Below are 13,871 nucleotides of genomic sequence, written 5' to 3'. Positions count from 1 at the left end.
TTCTGATCTGCACTCATGCCAAGAACCAGCCTGTGCTCTTCTCCCAGGAGAGATGTGAAGGGACACAGGGTCTCCCAAGTGCTGTGACACAACTGGCTGGTCCACCACTGCAGGGTTCCTGTGTCCCCATCCCCTCCACCCTCACACCCAAGAGGCAGGGAGATCCTCCAGGTGCCTGCTCACCAAGGACTGAATGCCAGGCCCTGTGTCCCAAGACAATGACCATTGTCCTGAGGGAATGTTGGGAAGAGAGGGATGGGCAGGAGCTGTTGGTTCCACCTGAGATGCTGCTAATCCCTTGGGCTGCTCTTCCAGGTTTCCATTGTCAGCCTGACAGCAAACTGGTTGGGATACTCCGAGCTGGGGGCCATCAAGTCCCTGAGGACACTGAGAGCTCTGAGACCTCTGCGTGCCCTCTCCAGATTTGAAGGCATGAGGGTAGGTGCCTCCCCTGGGTGCTGCTGCCCCTGCCGTGGCTGTGGAAGGGGCACCATTCAGCAACCACATCAGGAACCCAGCCCAGCTGGTTTGTAGGTGCCTCTAGATCTGTGGGACTGGTGCTAAGGTACCTTTGGTCCAATTTGAGCCCACTTAGGGCTGCTGAGAAGGGCAAGGTTGGGGCACGAGGACATGAAGGTCATAACTGGTTTGGGTTGGAAGGGACCTTAAAGGTCACCCAGTGCCATGGGCAGGGACTCCCATAATTGAATCATTAAAGTTGGAAAAGACCTTCAAGATCATCAAACCCAACCATAATCCAACTGTCACAGCCACTAAACTGTGTCCTGAAGCACCACATCTAGGAGCTTCTTGAACATCTCCAGGAATGACAACTCCACCACTTCCCTGGGCAGCCTCTTCCACCAGCCCAGGCTGCTCCAAGCCCCATCCAACCTGCCCTTCAACACCGCCAGGGATGGGGCAGCCACAGCTTCCCTGGGCAACCTGGGCCAGGCTCTCACCACGACCCTTCTTCCCTACCTAAGGTCCTCCAAGGTGTTTCCTCCCCTTGCAGGTGGTGGTGAACGCCCTGCTGGGCGCCATCCCCTCCATCATGAACGTCCTGCTGGTTTGTCTCATCTTCTGGCTGATCTTCAGCATCATGGGGGTGAACCTGTTCGCGGGGAAGTACTACCGGTGCGTCAACACCACCACGGGGGAGCTCTTTGACATCAGTGTGGTCAACAACAAGAGTGACTGCCTGGCCCTCCTCCACACCAACGAGGTCAGATGGGTCAACGTCAAGGTCAACTTCGACAACGTGGGCTTGGGATACCTCTCCTTGCTGCAGGTGGTAGGTAACCAGAGGAGCTGCCACCTCCCCCAGATGTGCCCTGCCCCATAGCAGGGCAGGGTTAAGAGGAGCAGGGTGAAGCAAGATGCTGTCCTGATGCCCAGGGAGGGTCTCCTGGTTGCTCTGTAGCTCCAAAATTGGTATTTAACCCCCAAAAAAACCCCTACAGAATGAAGAAGGGAAAGTAGCAGGTGGTGCACACAGCTCTGGTGCCCTCAGGACAAGGAAGATGTAGACCTGCTGGAGGTGGTTCAGAGGAGCCACAGAGATGATCCCAGGGCTGGAGCAGCTCTGGGACAGGCTGGGAGAGTTGGGGGGTTCAGCCTGGAGAAGAGAAGGCTCCAGGAAGACCTTAGAGCAGCTTCCAGTGCCTGAAGGGGCTCCAGGAAAGCTGGGGAGGGACTTTTCATCAGAGAAGACAGTGACAGGACAAGGGGTGATGGTTTTAAACTGAGAGAGGGGAGATTGAGGTGAGATATGAGGAAGAAATTCTTCACTCTCAGGGTGGTGAGGAACTGGGATGGGTTGCCCAGGGAGGTTGTTGATGCCCCAGCCCTGGAGGTTTTTAAGGCCAGGTTGGAGGAGGTTTTGTGCAGCCTGGTGTGGTGGGAGGGGTCCCTGCTCATGGCAGGGGGGTTGGAGCTGGATGATCTTTAAGGTCCCTCCCAACCTTCATGATTCTATGATTAAGATGGGAGGGGAAGGTTCCTGTTACCAGGGACCTGCTGCAGGTGGGTGCAGGTGGCACCAAGCCTGGAGCTGCAAGAAGTCCTCTGCAGAGCACGGATGCCAAGTGAGGGGGGGAGAAACTCTCCTTTCCCCTGCCTGCTCTGGTTGAGTTTTACACAGGGGAGATGGCAGCTGGAAAAAGCTGTGGGAGAGCGTGGGCAACCAGCCCCTTCCAACCCTTCCATGTTCCCACCAACCCTTCCATGTTCCCACCAACCCTCTCGTGTTCCCACCAACGTCCCTGTGCTCCCACCAACCCTCCACAGCTGAACCAGGCCAGCAGAAGGGGAACTGCTCACCAGAACTTGAATAAAGCCCAAGCTGTGGGTCCCTCTCATGGGTGGGCTGGGGCTCCTCCCAGCAGATCCAGGGGAACTGGCAGTTGCAGACTGGGACACGACCCAAACTGAGCAACCAGCTTGAACAGGCAGCTTCCCCTTCAGGTGGTTGTTCCATCAAGCTCAGAAAACAAGATGTTCAGGCTTTTTGGTTAACAAATCAGCAGCACAAGCCCGTTCTGGTCCCTCCCTGAGGCCACCAGGACAGAGGTCCAGCAGGCAGCAGAAGTCATGGCTGTGGAGGTGGCACCTTGGGAGCTGGGGGGGTTGGGGAGGTGGAATTTTCCCTGGCATTGAGGAAAATGCACTTTGGTTTGGGGGGTGGGGAAAGAGCCAATTGCTTCTTTTTGCAGCCTTTGTGCTCTGGGGAGTCACTGGTGGCCCAGCAAGGTCCCAGTGGCAGCACCTGCAGGTCTCAGGGCTTCTGCACCCAGGGTTGTTTTCCTTATGGATTCAGCTCATGGTCCCTCTCCTGCCATTCCCATGGAGCAGTTGTAGCTCTGGGCTGGAGAAGTGCCCAAATTAACCCCCAAAACACCCCCACCACCTTCCTGAGCCCCCAGATTCCTCCCAGTGAATCTGTTCTTCTCTGCTGTCCCCGCAGGCGACCTTCAAGGGCTGGATGGACATCATGTATGCTGCTGTGGACTCCCGGGAGGTGAGGGGGCAAGCAGGGGGGTCTCAGGGCCAGCACCAAGCCCCACTGGGTTGGTTCCTCCAGGCAGATGGGGAGCAGAGTCCTGGGAACAAGGTGCAGCCCAGGGTGGGCTGGAGATGGAGCCCTTGGCCTCATTGTCCCCTTGAGATGGAGCCCTTGGTCTTGTTGTCCCCTTGAGATGGAGCCCTTGGCCTCATTGTCCCCTTGAGATGGAGCCCTTGGTCTTGGTGCCCCTTGAGATGGAGCCCTTGGCCTCATTGTCCCCTTGAGATGGAGCCCTTGGTCTTGGTGCCCCTTGAGATGGAGCCTTTGGCCTCAGTGTCCCCTCTGGCTCTGATGCCTGCATCTCACCTGTGGGTTCAGACAAGACATGGGGAGAAACCCCCCAAATATCCCCCCTACTGGGTTGCACAGCCTCAAAAAGGGCAACCAGTTGTGTCCCTCTGCCACCCATGTCATGGTCACCTGTGTCCCAGCTGCAGCCTGACCCCCACACGGGGGTCCCACCACTCCAGGGCTGCAGTGGGGGCTAAGCCAACTCCTCTGGGCTTTGCCTTTCTGGTCCCAAATCCCTGCTCTGCCTCCACAGCTTCAAACCAGAGGGTTTGTCTCCTTCACCCTGAGGTGGTGGCCTCCATGTGCCCTTCCAGCTGGGAGAGCTCATCCCAGCTAGAGAACGTGCCTGCCTGGCCTTGAAAAATACATGGGATATTCACAGTCCCAGACTGGGTTGGGTGGGAAGGGACCTTCAAAATCATCAGGTTCCAACCCCCCTGCATGGGCAGGGACACCTCCCACCAGCCCAGGCTGCTCCAAGCCCCATCCAACCTGCCCTTCAACACTGCCAGGGATGGGGCAGCCACAGCTTCCCTGGGCAACCTGGGCCAGGCTCTCACCACCCTCACACCAAAGAATTTCCTCCTCATGTCTCACCTCAATCTCCCTCTCCCAGTTTTCATCCATCCCCCTCATCCCATCCCTCCCTGCCCTTGTCCCAAGTCCCTCCCCAGCTTCCCTGTAGGTCCTGTTTCCTCAAACCAGAGCAGCCAGTGCTTAAACTTCAGGTTAAATGAGTTATTTATTTATTTTAAGTGTTTTGAAGAGTTTCCCACAGAAGCTCCTTCTCCTTTGACCCATCCCACAACGTGTCCCTGCACCTGCCCACACAGCAGGAGGAACTCCCCCAGTTTCTCCAACCAAGGAAACCCACCTGTGCCCCACAGAAGGGGGTTCCAGCCCCACAGCCCTGAACCTGCTGCATTTGTGGCCTTTTTTTAGCATCAGAAAGAGCTGCCCCAGCTGCAGCTGCTGGTGCCCAGCTGAGGAGCTGCCTCCAACCCCCTCTGAAAACACCTTCACAGGGTGCTGGGGTTGGAAGGGACCCCTGGAGATCACCCAGTCCAACCCCCCTGCCAGAGCAGGATCCCCCAGAGCAGATCCCACAGGAACACGTCCAGGAGGGCTGGGAATGTCTCCAGGGATGGAGACTCCCCCACCTCCCTGGGCAGCCTGTCCCAGGGCTCTGCCACCCTCCCAGCAAAGAACTTTCTCCTCATCTTCAGCTTGACCCTCCTGGGCTCCAGTTGGTGCCCATTGCCCCTTGTCCTGTCCCTGGGCACCACTGGGAAGAGTCTGGCCCCATCCTCCTGCCACCCCCTGCAGATATTGATCAGCACTGAGCAGATCCCCCCTCAGCCTCCTCCTCTCCAGGCTCAACAGCCCCAGCTCTCCCAGCCTTTCCTCCCAGGCAGATGCTCCAGCCCCCTCAGCATCTCAGTGCCCTGGGCTGGACTCTCTCCAGCAGCTCCTTGTCCTTCTGCAACTGGGCAGCCCAGAACTGGGCCCAGTTCTCCAGATGGGGCCTCCCCAGGGCAGAGCAGAAGGGCAGGAGAACCTCCCTGACCTGCTGGCCACGCTCTTCATGCTCAGACCACACTTCCCAGAGAGGGTAAGTCTCACATTTTCCATTTCTCCTGCTTAGATTGAAGAGCAGCCAGTATATGAGATCAACCTCTACATGTACATCTACTTTGTCATCTTCATCATCTTCGGTGCCTTCTTCACCCTCAACCTCTTCATCGGCGTCATCATCGACAACTTCAACCAGCAGAAGAAGAAGATAAGTATTTTCTGGGTCCTGCTGCCTCCTGGGCTGATGTTCCAGGATGGAGGAGAGCAACATGGTCATGGGTGAGAGGACCAGGGCCACCATCCCTGGGGCTTGGAGGGACCCCAGGGCTCTTATCCACTGGTGAACAAGGAGAGATGGACAAATGTCACACGGGGATGGTGTCCTGGGTGTAGTTATGGAGGACATCACTTAGGGAAGCAAGAAGGAGGGAAGGGAGGTTGTGTTCCTCTTGCCCAGGCCATGGCACCCACAGGTCTGCACCTCTGATGGCACTTTTATTTTCTTCTCCCACCCCATGACCCTTTCTCACCATTTTTCCCATGTCAAGGAGAGACTCAACTTCTGCTTTCAAGCAAGTAGGACAGGACAGGTGGCCCTGGGCTGTTGGGGGAGGAGGGACACACAGAGAATGTGGCTTGGGCTGAGCAAGGTCTGAAGCCTCCTGAGATGCCAGCTCAGTCCCAGCAAGGAGGGGCTGAGCCCTGGCACGGCCTGGGGTTCCCCACTGGCTCAGCAAGGAACATCTCACCTCCATAGGAGGAAACCACAGTGCTGGGGTGAGCACCCATGGGTGCTGGGAGGTGGGGGAGGCAGGAAAGAACCAGCAGGGAGGAAGCAGGTTTCACTTGAGTCCAGGCAGTGGAAAATGCCTGAGAGATGCTTGGTGGTTGGAAGAAGCATGGTCAGAGATGATAGAATCATGGGATGGTTTGGGTTGGAAGGGACCTTAAAGATGATCTAGTTCCACTCCCCCTGCATGGGCAGGGACACCATGGTAGGGTCTGTAGGAAGAGCTGAGGTGCCAAGACTAACAGTGGTCATTCTCTTTATACTTTGGAGGCAAAGACATCTTCATGACAGAAGAGCAGAAGAAATACTACAATGCCATGAAGAAGCTGGGCTCCAAGAAGCCCCAGAAGCCCATCCCCAGGCCATCGGTACGTTGGGTTGACCACCCTGGAGTGACTGATCATCTCCTGCAGTGGGGAGGGAGCTCTTGGAGCCACCAAAGCAAATGGGAAGGGTCTCGGGAAAGACAAGGAGCTAAATCCTGCCTCCTCCCTGCTCCTCTTCTGACAGGACCTTGCTGAGAGCTGGGGCTCCAGGAGAGCTTCACCTCAGGCAACTGCTTTGGGGTCTGCCCTTCAGTCCTGGTTCTGCTGGCAGGGACAAGTGGGGGGTCCCTTGGGAAGGAACTGGGGTTTTCTCCTAGCTCAGCTCCCAGCTCCTCTCTGGGTAGGAGCCAGACCTGGAGAACACTCAGCTTCCAGGACTCCTAGAAGGGACACTGAACCTGCCAATTCATACACAGTTGACTTGGGTTTGGTGTTGACAGCCCTGCTCCCATGAGGCCTTTGCCCATGGTTCATTGTTGACCTGGTGCATCACCCAAGGCATGATTAGAAAGCAACTGTCTCCTGAGCCTCCTGGCTGTGGTGTTACCACGTGGGTTTCATCCTGCAAGGTCCTGGGTGCCCTCCTCCTGCAGCTTTTGGAACCGTGGGACCTGCTTACTGGCCACAGCCCTGAGGTTTCCTTCCCTCTTCTAAATATGGTTCCTTCTTCTTCTTCTTCTGTGTCTTTGGTTTGTGTCTGTCCTGTGTCCCCACCTCACCTCGGGTTCTCCACCATCACCTGCACGGCCCTGAATGCAGAACAAGTTCCAAGCCAGGGTGTTTGACTTTGTCACCAAGCAAGTGTTTGACATCACCATCATGATCCTGATTTGCCTCAACATGGTGACCATGATGGTTGAAACAGATGATCAAAGTGAGCTCAAAACATCTGTCCTCTACAAGATCAACCTGGTCTTCATTGTCATCTTCACTGGAGAGTGTGTGCTCAAGATGTTTGCCCTGCGCCACTACTACTTCACTATTGGCTGGAACATCTTTGACTTTGTGGTGGTCATCCTCTCCATCCTAGGTGAGTCCTGCTGGTTCCATCAGTTCTTCATCGGGCAGACTTGGGCCAGATGGGCTTTGAAATCAAACATCTGCCCCCAGCAGTGTGCCCAGGTGGCCAAGAAGGCCCCAGCATCCTGGCTGGTACCTGCTGTGGTGTGGGCAGCAGGAGCAGGGCAGGGATTGTCCCCTGTGCTGGCACTGGTGGGGCCAGACCTGGAATCCTGGGGTCAGTTCTGGGCCCCTGGGGACAAGAAGGACACGGAGGGGCTGGAGCGTGTCCAGGGAAGGGCAAGGGAGCTGGGGAAGGGGCTGGAGCACAAGTGTGAGCAGGAGCAGCTGAGGGAGCTGGGGGTGTCCAGCCTGGAGACAAGGAGCTGAGGGGAGACCTGCTGGCTCTGCAGCTGCCTGAGAGGAGGTTGGAGCCAGGGGGGGTCGGGCTCTGCTCCCCAGGAACAAGGGGCAGGAGCAGAGGAACCGGCCTCAAGTTGTGCCAGGGGAGGCTGAGGTTGGACCTTGGGAACAGTTTCTCCCTGGCAAGGGTTGTCAGGGCCTGGCCCAGGCTGCCCAGGGCAGGGGGGGAGTCCCCATCCCTGGAGGGGTTTCCAAGCCCTGGAGATGGTGCTGAGGGACACGGGGCAGGGGTGGCCTGGGCAGGGCTGGGGGAAGGGTTGGACTGGGTGATCTTTGAAGTTCTTTCCAACCAAAGCAATTCTGTGATCTCCCTGTATCTGCCCATCCCTGGCAGGTGGAGCAGCTCCAACTCATCTCCCTGTGTTGGCTGGAAACTCACCTCTCCTTCATCCCTTCACAGGTATTGTCCTCTCAGACATCATAGAGAAGTACTTTGTCTCACCCACCCTCTTCAGGGTCATCAGGCTGGCGAGGATTGGCCGTGTCCTCCGGCTGATCCGAGGGGCAAAAGGCATCAGGACCCTCCTCTTTGCTCTGATGATGTCCTTGCCAGCCCTCTTCAACATTGGCCTCCTGCTCTTCCTCGTCATGTTCATCTACTCCATCTTTGGGATGTCCAACTTTGCCTACGTCAAGAAGGAGTCAGGGATCGATGACATCTTCAACTTTGAAACCTTTGGGAACAGCATCATCTGCCTCTTCCAGATCACCACGTCAGCTGGGTGGGATGGTCTCCTCAACCCCATCCTGAACAGTGGCCCCCCTGACTGTGACCCGGAGGTGGAGAACCCAGGCAGCCCAGTGAAAGGGAACTGTGGCAACCCATCCATTGGCATCTTCTTCTTCTGCAGCTACATCATCATCTCCTTCCTCATCGTGGTCAACATGTACATTGCCATCATCCTGGAGAACTTCAACGTGGCCACAGAGGAGAGCAGTGAACCCCTCTGTGAAGATGACTTTGAAATGTTTTATGAAACCTGGGAGAAGTTTGACCCAGATGCCACCCAGTTCATTGCATACAGCACCTTGTCTGACTTTGTAGACACCTTACAGGAGCCACTCAAAATCCCCAAGCCAAACAAGATCAAGTTAATCACCATGGATCTACCAATGGTTGCTGGGGACAAAATCCACTGTCTGGACATCCTTTTTGCCCTGACTAAGGAAGTGCTGGGAGACTCGGGCGAGATGGACGCCTTGAAGGCCACCATGGAGGAGAAGTTCATGGCTGCCAACCCCTCGAAGGTCTCCTACGAGCCCATCACCACCACTCTGAAGAGGAAACATGAGGAAGTCTGTGCCACAAAAATCCAGAGGGCCTTCAGGAGGTACCTCCTGAGGCGCTCGGTCAAGCAGGCGTCCTACATGTACCGCCAGAGCAAGGATGAAGAGGAGCCCAGAGGGGATGCCCCTGAGAAGGAAGGTCTGATCGCCACCAAAATGCAGGAGATGTATGGGAACAGTGGGACAGATGTGGAGACAGGACCTGCCTTTGGCCTTCAGCCCCTTCCCAGCTCAGAGACTCAAGATGCTCCTGATGAAGCAGCCAAAGTGTGGGCTCAAGAGCGCGTGGTCAAAGAGTCGTTGGTGTAAGGGAAGGAGGTTCCCACTTCTCCCCCAACCTGAGGCCTTCATTTGGACCTTCTTGAGAGCTCTTCCATGCACAGATCAATAGATCTTAGATATTGAGCTAATTTCAGCTGTTTCGGGTAGACACCTTAACTTTGGAAGCAGGATCTGGAGCTGATCCTGGTCTGTCCAGCTCGCTGCACTTGCCAGGGGTTGACTATTTCTTCTGAGGAGAAGTCAACGTGAAACCTCTTGTTGGTGAAGGAGAAACCTTTGAGTTTTGAAACCATCTCAGCACGGTCACGACGTTTTCCAGCCATTGACAAATGAGCCCAGGTGTCCTTTGACTTGGAGTAATTATTTCTTGATCTTATTTCACCATTCAGAGATGGTTCTTGTCTCTGATTCTTCCCAAGAGCAGCCCAAGCAGGCGAGGAACGATGAGCCAAGTGAAATAACATGAAGAATAATTACAGACCACACGAAGTTTGGTGAGCAAAAAAAAACCACCCAAAACAACCAACACTTAAATCTCCAATGTCTTAAATTAGCACCTTTCTTCTTTTGAATAAGCTTGATGGGTTTTCTTTTTAGTTGCTGTTGTACGGAGAGAAAGTGCAATTATGTCTTAAAGATTGGTTTGCAAAGCCAAAAGGAAGCATCTGCAGATGTGTTCTCAGGGTTCAAATTCAGGTTTTAAAAGGTCTCTGAATATCCATGGAAATCAGAAATCGTTCAGGTCTCGGCGCTACGAATGTAAATGGTCCTTCTGGTCAAACTTCTCCTCTGGTTTCCTGTTTCATCCAAGTTTTGTGGCAGGAAAGCAGTGGACAAGGGTTTGGAGAAGCTCTTCTGAGAATTCCCCCATCCCTGTCATGAAACTCCCCCAGGGTTTCTTCAAGCCCTGTGGCAAAGGGGAATGTCCCTCTGGAGGGTTCTTGGTTCATGAATGTCCCTGGGGATTGCAGCAGGTCTTGGAAGCAGGACATCTTGCAGTGAGGTCCCTAAATCCCATTGGCCACCAAGAACCTGGGGACCTTAATGCAATGAATGTTCCTATTGGGCTATAAATCCCAAAATCCTTGGGCAGAACATCCTTCCATCTCCTGGGAGGGGACCTGGTGGCACCTGCTGGTGTCTCTGCAGAGCTTGGTGGGGCCAGGCAGGTTCTCACCAGGAAACCTCCCAGCAGAGGAAGATGTCCCTGGGGGGACAAGGGTTTTACTGCTCTTTAGTCAGGTGGGTAAAAAAGGAAAGTCAATCAAGAACAAAGTGCAAAAGGGGGTGAAATTCTGGGCCTCCTTCTGCCTTTGAAAGAGGAAAAACAAACCTCTTGAGATCCAAACCACCAAAACCTCTTCCACTTCAAACAAGGGCTGCTGCTTGAAGCCAAAGGGTCTGTCTTATTTTTTTTTTTAATTGTTATTGTTAATTATTATTATTATTATTATTATCATGACAAGCTTGTGTCCAGGTGCTGTGGGCAGAGCTGGGCTGGCCCTGCCCACCCTTGTGCTTTTGTCCCCGTGTCCCGGAGGGTCCCGTTCCCGGGACCTCGGCTGCTTCCCGAGCTGGTGGCTGGGGAAGGGGCATCCAGGGCACGGTGGATTTCCAGCCCGGGTTGTGGTTCACAATCAATGCTGCTTGTTTGTACGTGTTGTCGGTGAGGGATAAACCAAACCAAAAGGCCAAAGAGCAGGGTCTGTGTGAGCTGAAGCCTTTTCCTTTGTACGTTTCTTACAATAAACGACGGTCAATGATCTGTTGTTGCGGTTCCGGGGGGGTTGGGGAGGGGTGGAGGGGGGTGGAAAAATGTTCTCCTGGCTCCTGGGGAGGGGGAAATGGGGATGTGGGGACGCCCTGTGCATGGCCTTGGGTGGACATGCCATCCTCAGCAGGACTTGGTGGTCCCAGCCTGCATAAAACCCCCCCATATCTGTCTTTTCTTGGTGCCTCCAGCCCAGACCCCAGAGCTTCTGCTCTGCTTGTGGGCAAGTTCCCTGTAGCCCTCATAGCAATGAACTCCAGGAGCTACAGGAGATGATGCTCAAGTTCCAGCCAAGGAGTGAGGTGGGTTTTGAAGGAGGTGCAGCCCCCCTGAGCTGCTGCCCACCAGGCTCTGTGGGGCCACACCTGCCCCACCAGCCGCGTGGGAGAGGTTCAGCATCATGGGGAGAGGCAGTGGTGGGCGAAGGAGGTTTGAATGTCAACATGTGGCTGGAGGAGGAGTCACCCCTGGGACTTGTTGACGTCCCCGGGGGCCACAGGCAGGGCCTCCTCACTGTGTTTTTGCTCTGGCTGGAACAGCTCATCCCCAGGCTGGCGTCATCCCTGCTGAGCACCCCGGGACCCACACAGGCAGGGATTGACCCACCAGTCCTGGTGGAAGGGAACAGAGAGCAGTGAAACCTGAGCCCTGATGAATAGGAATGCTGGAGCAGAAGTCACCCCTGGGACTTGTTGACGTCCCCGGGGGCCACAGGCAGGGCCTCCTCACTGTGTTTTTGCTCTGGCTGGAACAGCTCATCCCCAGGCTGGCGTCATCCCTGCTGAGCACCCCGGGACCCACACAGGCAGGGATTGACCCACCAGTCCTGGTGGAAGGGAACAGAGAGCAGTGAAACCTGAGCCCTGATGAATAGGAATGGGCTCAGGCAGCAGCTCTGCCCTGGACATGGAGTCATAGAGTCACAGAGTCATAGAATCATAGAATCATGGAATGGTTTGGACTGGAAGGGACCTTAAAGATCATCCAGTCCCACCCCCTGCATGGGCAGGGACACCTCCCACCAGCCCAGGTTGCTCCAAGCCCCATCCAACCTGCCCTTCAACACTGCCAGGGATGGGGCAGCCACAGCTTCCCTGGGCAACCTGGGCCAGGCTCTCACCCTTCCCTGGAGGGGTGGCTGTGGGGACTCACTGGGGGACCAATCCCACTGCACCCAGAGGAGAAACCCCAAAAACATCTCCTCTTCCCACCCCGTTCCTGCCCCAACTGGGCGAGCATCACCCTGTGCAAGGCTGAACAGGGGTGGGATCTGCCCCCATTGCTGTGGAGCTGGGGTGCAACCCTGGGGTCACCTCTAACCCCCCCAGGGATCTGGCAAGGCCAGTGCTCTCATCCCTGGACACATCCCCTGTGGGCAACTCATGCTCTGCATCACCAGGTCCTTTGCTCATCCCCAGTTCAGGTGCAGACCCACACCAGTCATGGCCACCTCCATCCAATAACCATTGAATCATGGAATGAGTTTGGCTGGAGAAGAGCTTGAAGCTCATCCAGCCCAACCCTTCCCCCAGCCCTGCCCAGGCCACCCCTGCCCCGTGTCCCTCAGCACCATCTCCAGGGCTTGGAAACCCCTCCAGGGATGGGGACTCCCCCCCTGCCCTGGGCAGCCTGGGCCAGGCCCTGACAACCCTTGCCAGGGAGAAACTGTTCCCAAGGTCCAACCTCAGCCTCCCCTGGCACAACTTGAGGCCGGTTCCTCTGCTCCTGCCCCTTGTTCCTGGGGAGCAGAGCCCGACCCCCCCTGGCTCCAACCTCCTCTCAGGCAGCTGCAGAGCCAGCAGGTCCTCCCATCAGCTCCTTGTCTCCAGGCTGGACACCCCCAGCTCCCTCAGCTGCTCCTGCTCACACTTGTGCTCCAGCCCCTTCCCCAGCTCCCTTGCCCTTCCCTGGACACGCTCCAGCCCCTCCGTGTCCTTCTTGTCCCCAGGGGCCCAGAACTGACCCCAGGATTCCAGGTGTGCCAGAGCACAAGGGGACGGTGCCACCACGACCAGCTCAGGCTGCCCCAGTGTCTGCACCACATTCAAAACCAGCCCCGAGGGGAAAGTCCCCAGGAGGAGGATTTACATGGGCAGGAAAGGGGCCGTCCCGCCCGCCCCAGCTTCGCCATCTTGAGCTCCGGAGCCCAGAGTTGGCGGGAGCAGCTTTTGGTGGGGGGAAGACTTGCTGGAGCAAAGGGCTGGATGGTTCCTGGTGCTGGGCAGTGGGCAATGGCTGGTCCCTGCAGGAGGCTCTGGCTGCTCCAGGCCAACCTCTGGCTGCTGGAGCTGCTCACAGGTAGGTGACAACCACGGGCTCTGCCCTCGCAAGGCAACAAGGCAGCACCACGCGATGCTCTGCTCCCCGCGGGGAACCAAACCCTGCCCACCAGCCTGGGGATCGACCCAGCGTTGGGTTGGAGGTGGGAAACTCCTTCCAGTCCTGCTCTGGGCAGGAGAAGCAGCCCTGGGTGCGGGGAGAGGAGCAGAGATGGGACGTCTGGGGCTCCCCGGGGAGCGGGGCCGGCTGCGCTGCGCGTGCAGGTGGCAGGAAAGAAAAGCTGGTTTGGGGGCTGTTTTATTTTGGTATTTCTTGCTCTCAGAGGGCTGAGGATGAGGCCAGCACGTCCCTGAGGACACAGCCCAGCCCTGCTCCTTTGCTCCAGGGGCAGGTGCCTGGGAGAGGAGGAAAAAATGGGAGGAAAAAGCTTTTTTTGGGGTGATTTGTGGGCTCCGGGTGAACAGCACTGGGAGGCTCCTTCTTGCAGCCCCACAGAGGAACAGCTGCACCCAGGACACCCACCCTTGGCTGGGGAACCTTGTGCCCCTGGGGGAGAGGAGGTTTAAAGTGTTTACAAGAGCAGGGAGGGATGAGACGAGGCTGGAAGAGGGAGATTGAGGTGAGACATGAGGAGGGAATTCTTTGCTGTGAGGGTGGTGAGAGCCTGGCCCAGGTTGCCCAGGGAAGCTGTGGCTGCCCCATCCCTGGCAGTGTTGAAGGGCAGGGTGGATGGGGCTTTGGGGAGCCTGGGCTGGTGGGAGGTGTCCCTGCCCATGCAGGGGG

General features: G+C 56.5%; 2 protein-coding genes across 2 annotated transcripts in view; both read left to right on the top strand.

Annotated features, from left to right (window-relative positions):
* Window positions 1-9,064, top strand: part of SCN4A (sodium channel, voltage-gated, type IV, alpha subunit) — a 35,914-nt gene extending 26,850 nt beyond the window's left edge. Inside the window, exons 19-25 of the mRNA XM_009999324.1 lie at window positions 316-438; window positions 1,016-1,294; window positions 2,966-3,019; window positions 5,001-5,138; window positions 5,984-6,088; window positions 6,806-7,076; window positions 7,869-9,064. Coding sequence (XP_009997626.1) covers window positions 316-438; window positions 1,016-1,294; window positions 2,966-3,019; window positions 5,001-5,138; window positions 5,984-6,088; window positions 6,806-7,076; window positions 7,869-9,064 — 2,166 coding nt within the window. The remainder of the gene's footprint in view (window positions 1-315; window positions 439-1,015; window positions 1,295-2,965; window positions 3,020-5,000; window positions 5,139-5,983; window positions 6,089-6,805; window positions 7,077-7,868) is intronic.
* A 3,975-nt stretch (window positions 9,065-13,039) lies between these two features.
* CD79B (CD79b molecule, immunoglobulin-associated beta) overlaps window positions 13,040-13,871 on the top strand; it is a 5,593-nt gene continuing 4,761 nt past the window's right edge. The window contains exon 1 of the mRNA XM_009999323.1: window positions 13,040-13,106. Coding sequence (XP_009997625.1) covers window positions 13,040-13,106 — 67 coding nt within the window. The remainder of the gene's footprint in view (window positions 13,107-13,871) is intronic.

This window comes from Chaetura pelagica, unplaced genomic scaffold (assembly GCF_000747805.2).
Source record: "Chaetura pelagica isolate M959 unplaced genomic scaffold, ChaPel_1.0 scaffold625, whole genome shotgun sequence".
NCBI classification, from domain to species: domain Eukaryota; kingdom Metazoa; phylum Chordata; class Aves; order Apodiformes; family Apodidae; genus Chaetura; species Chaetura pelagica.
Note: the sequence above shows the minus strand (reverse complement) of the source record. Positions and strands in the feature narration are given on the sequence as shown.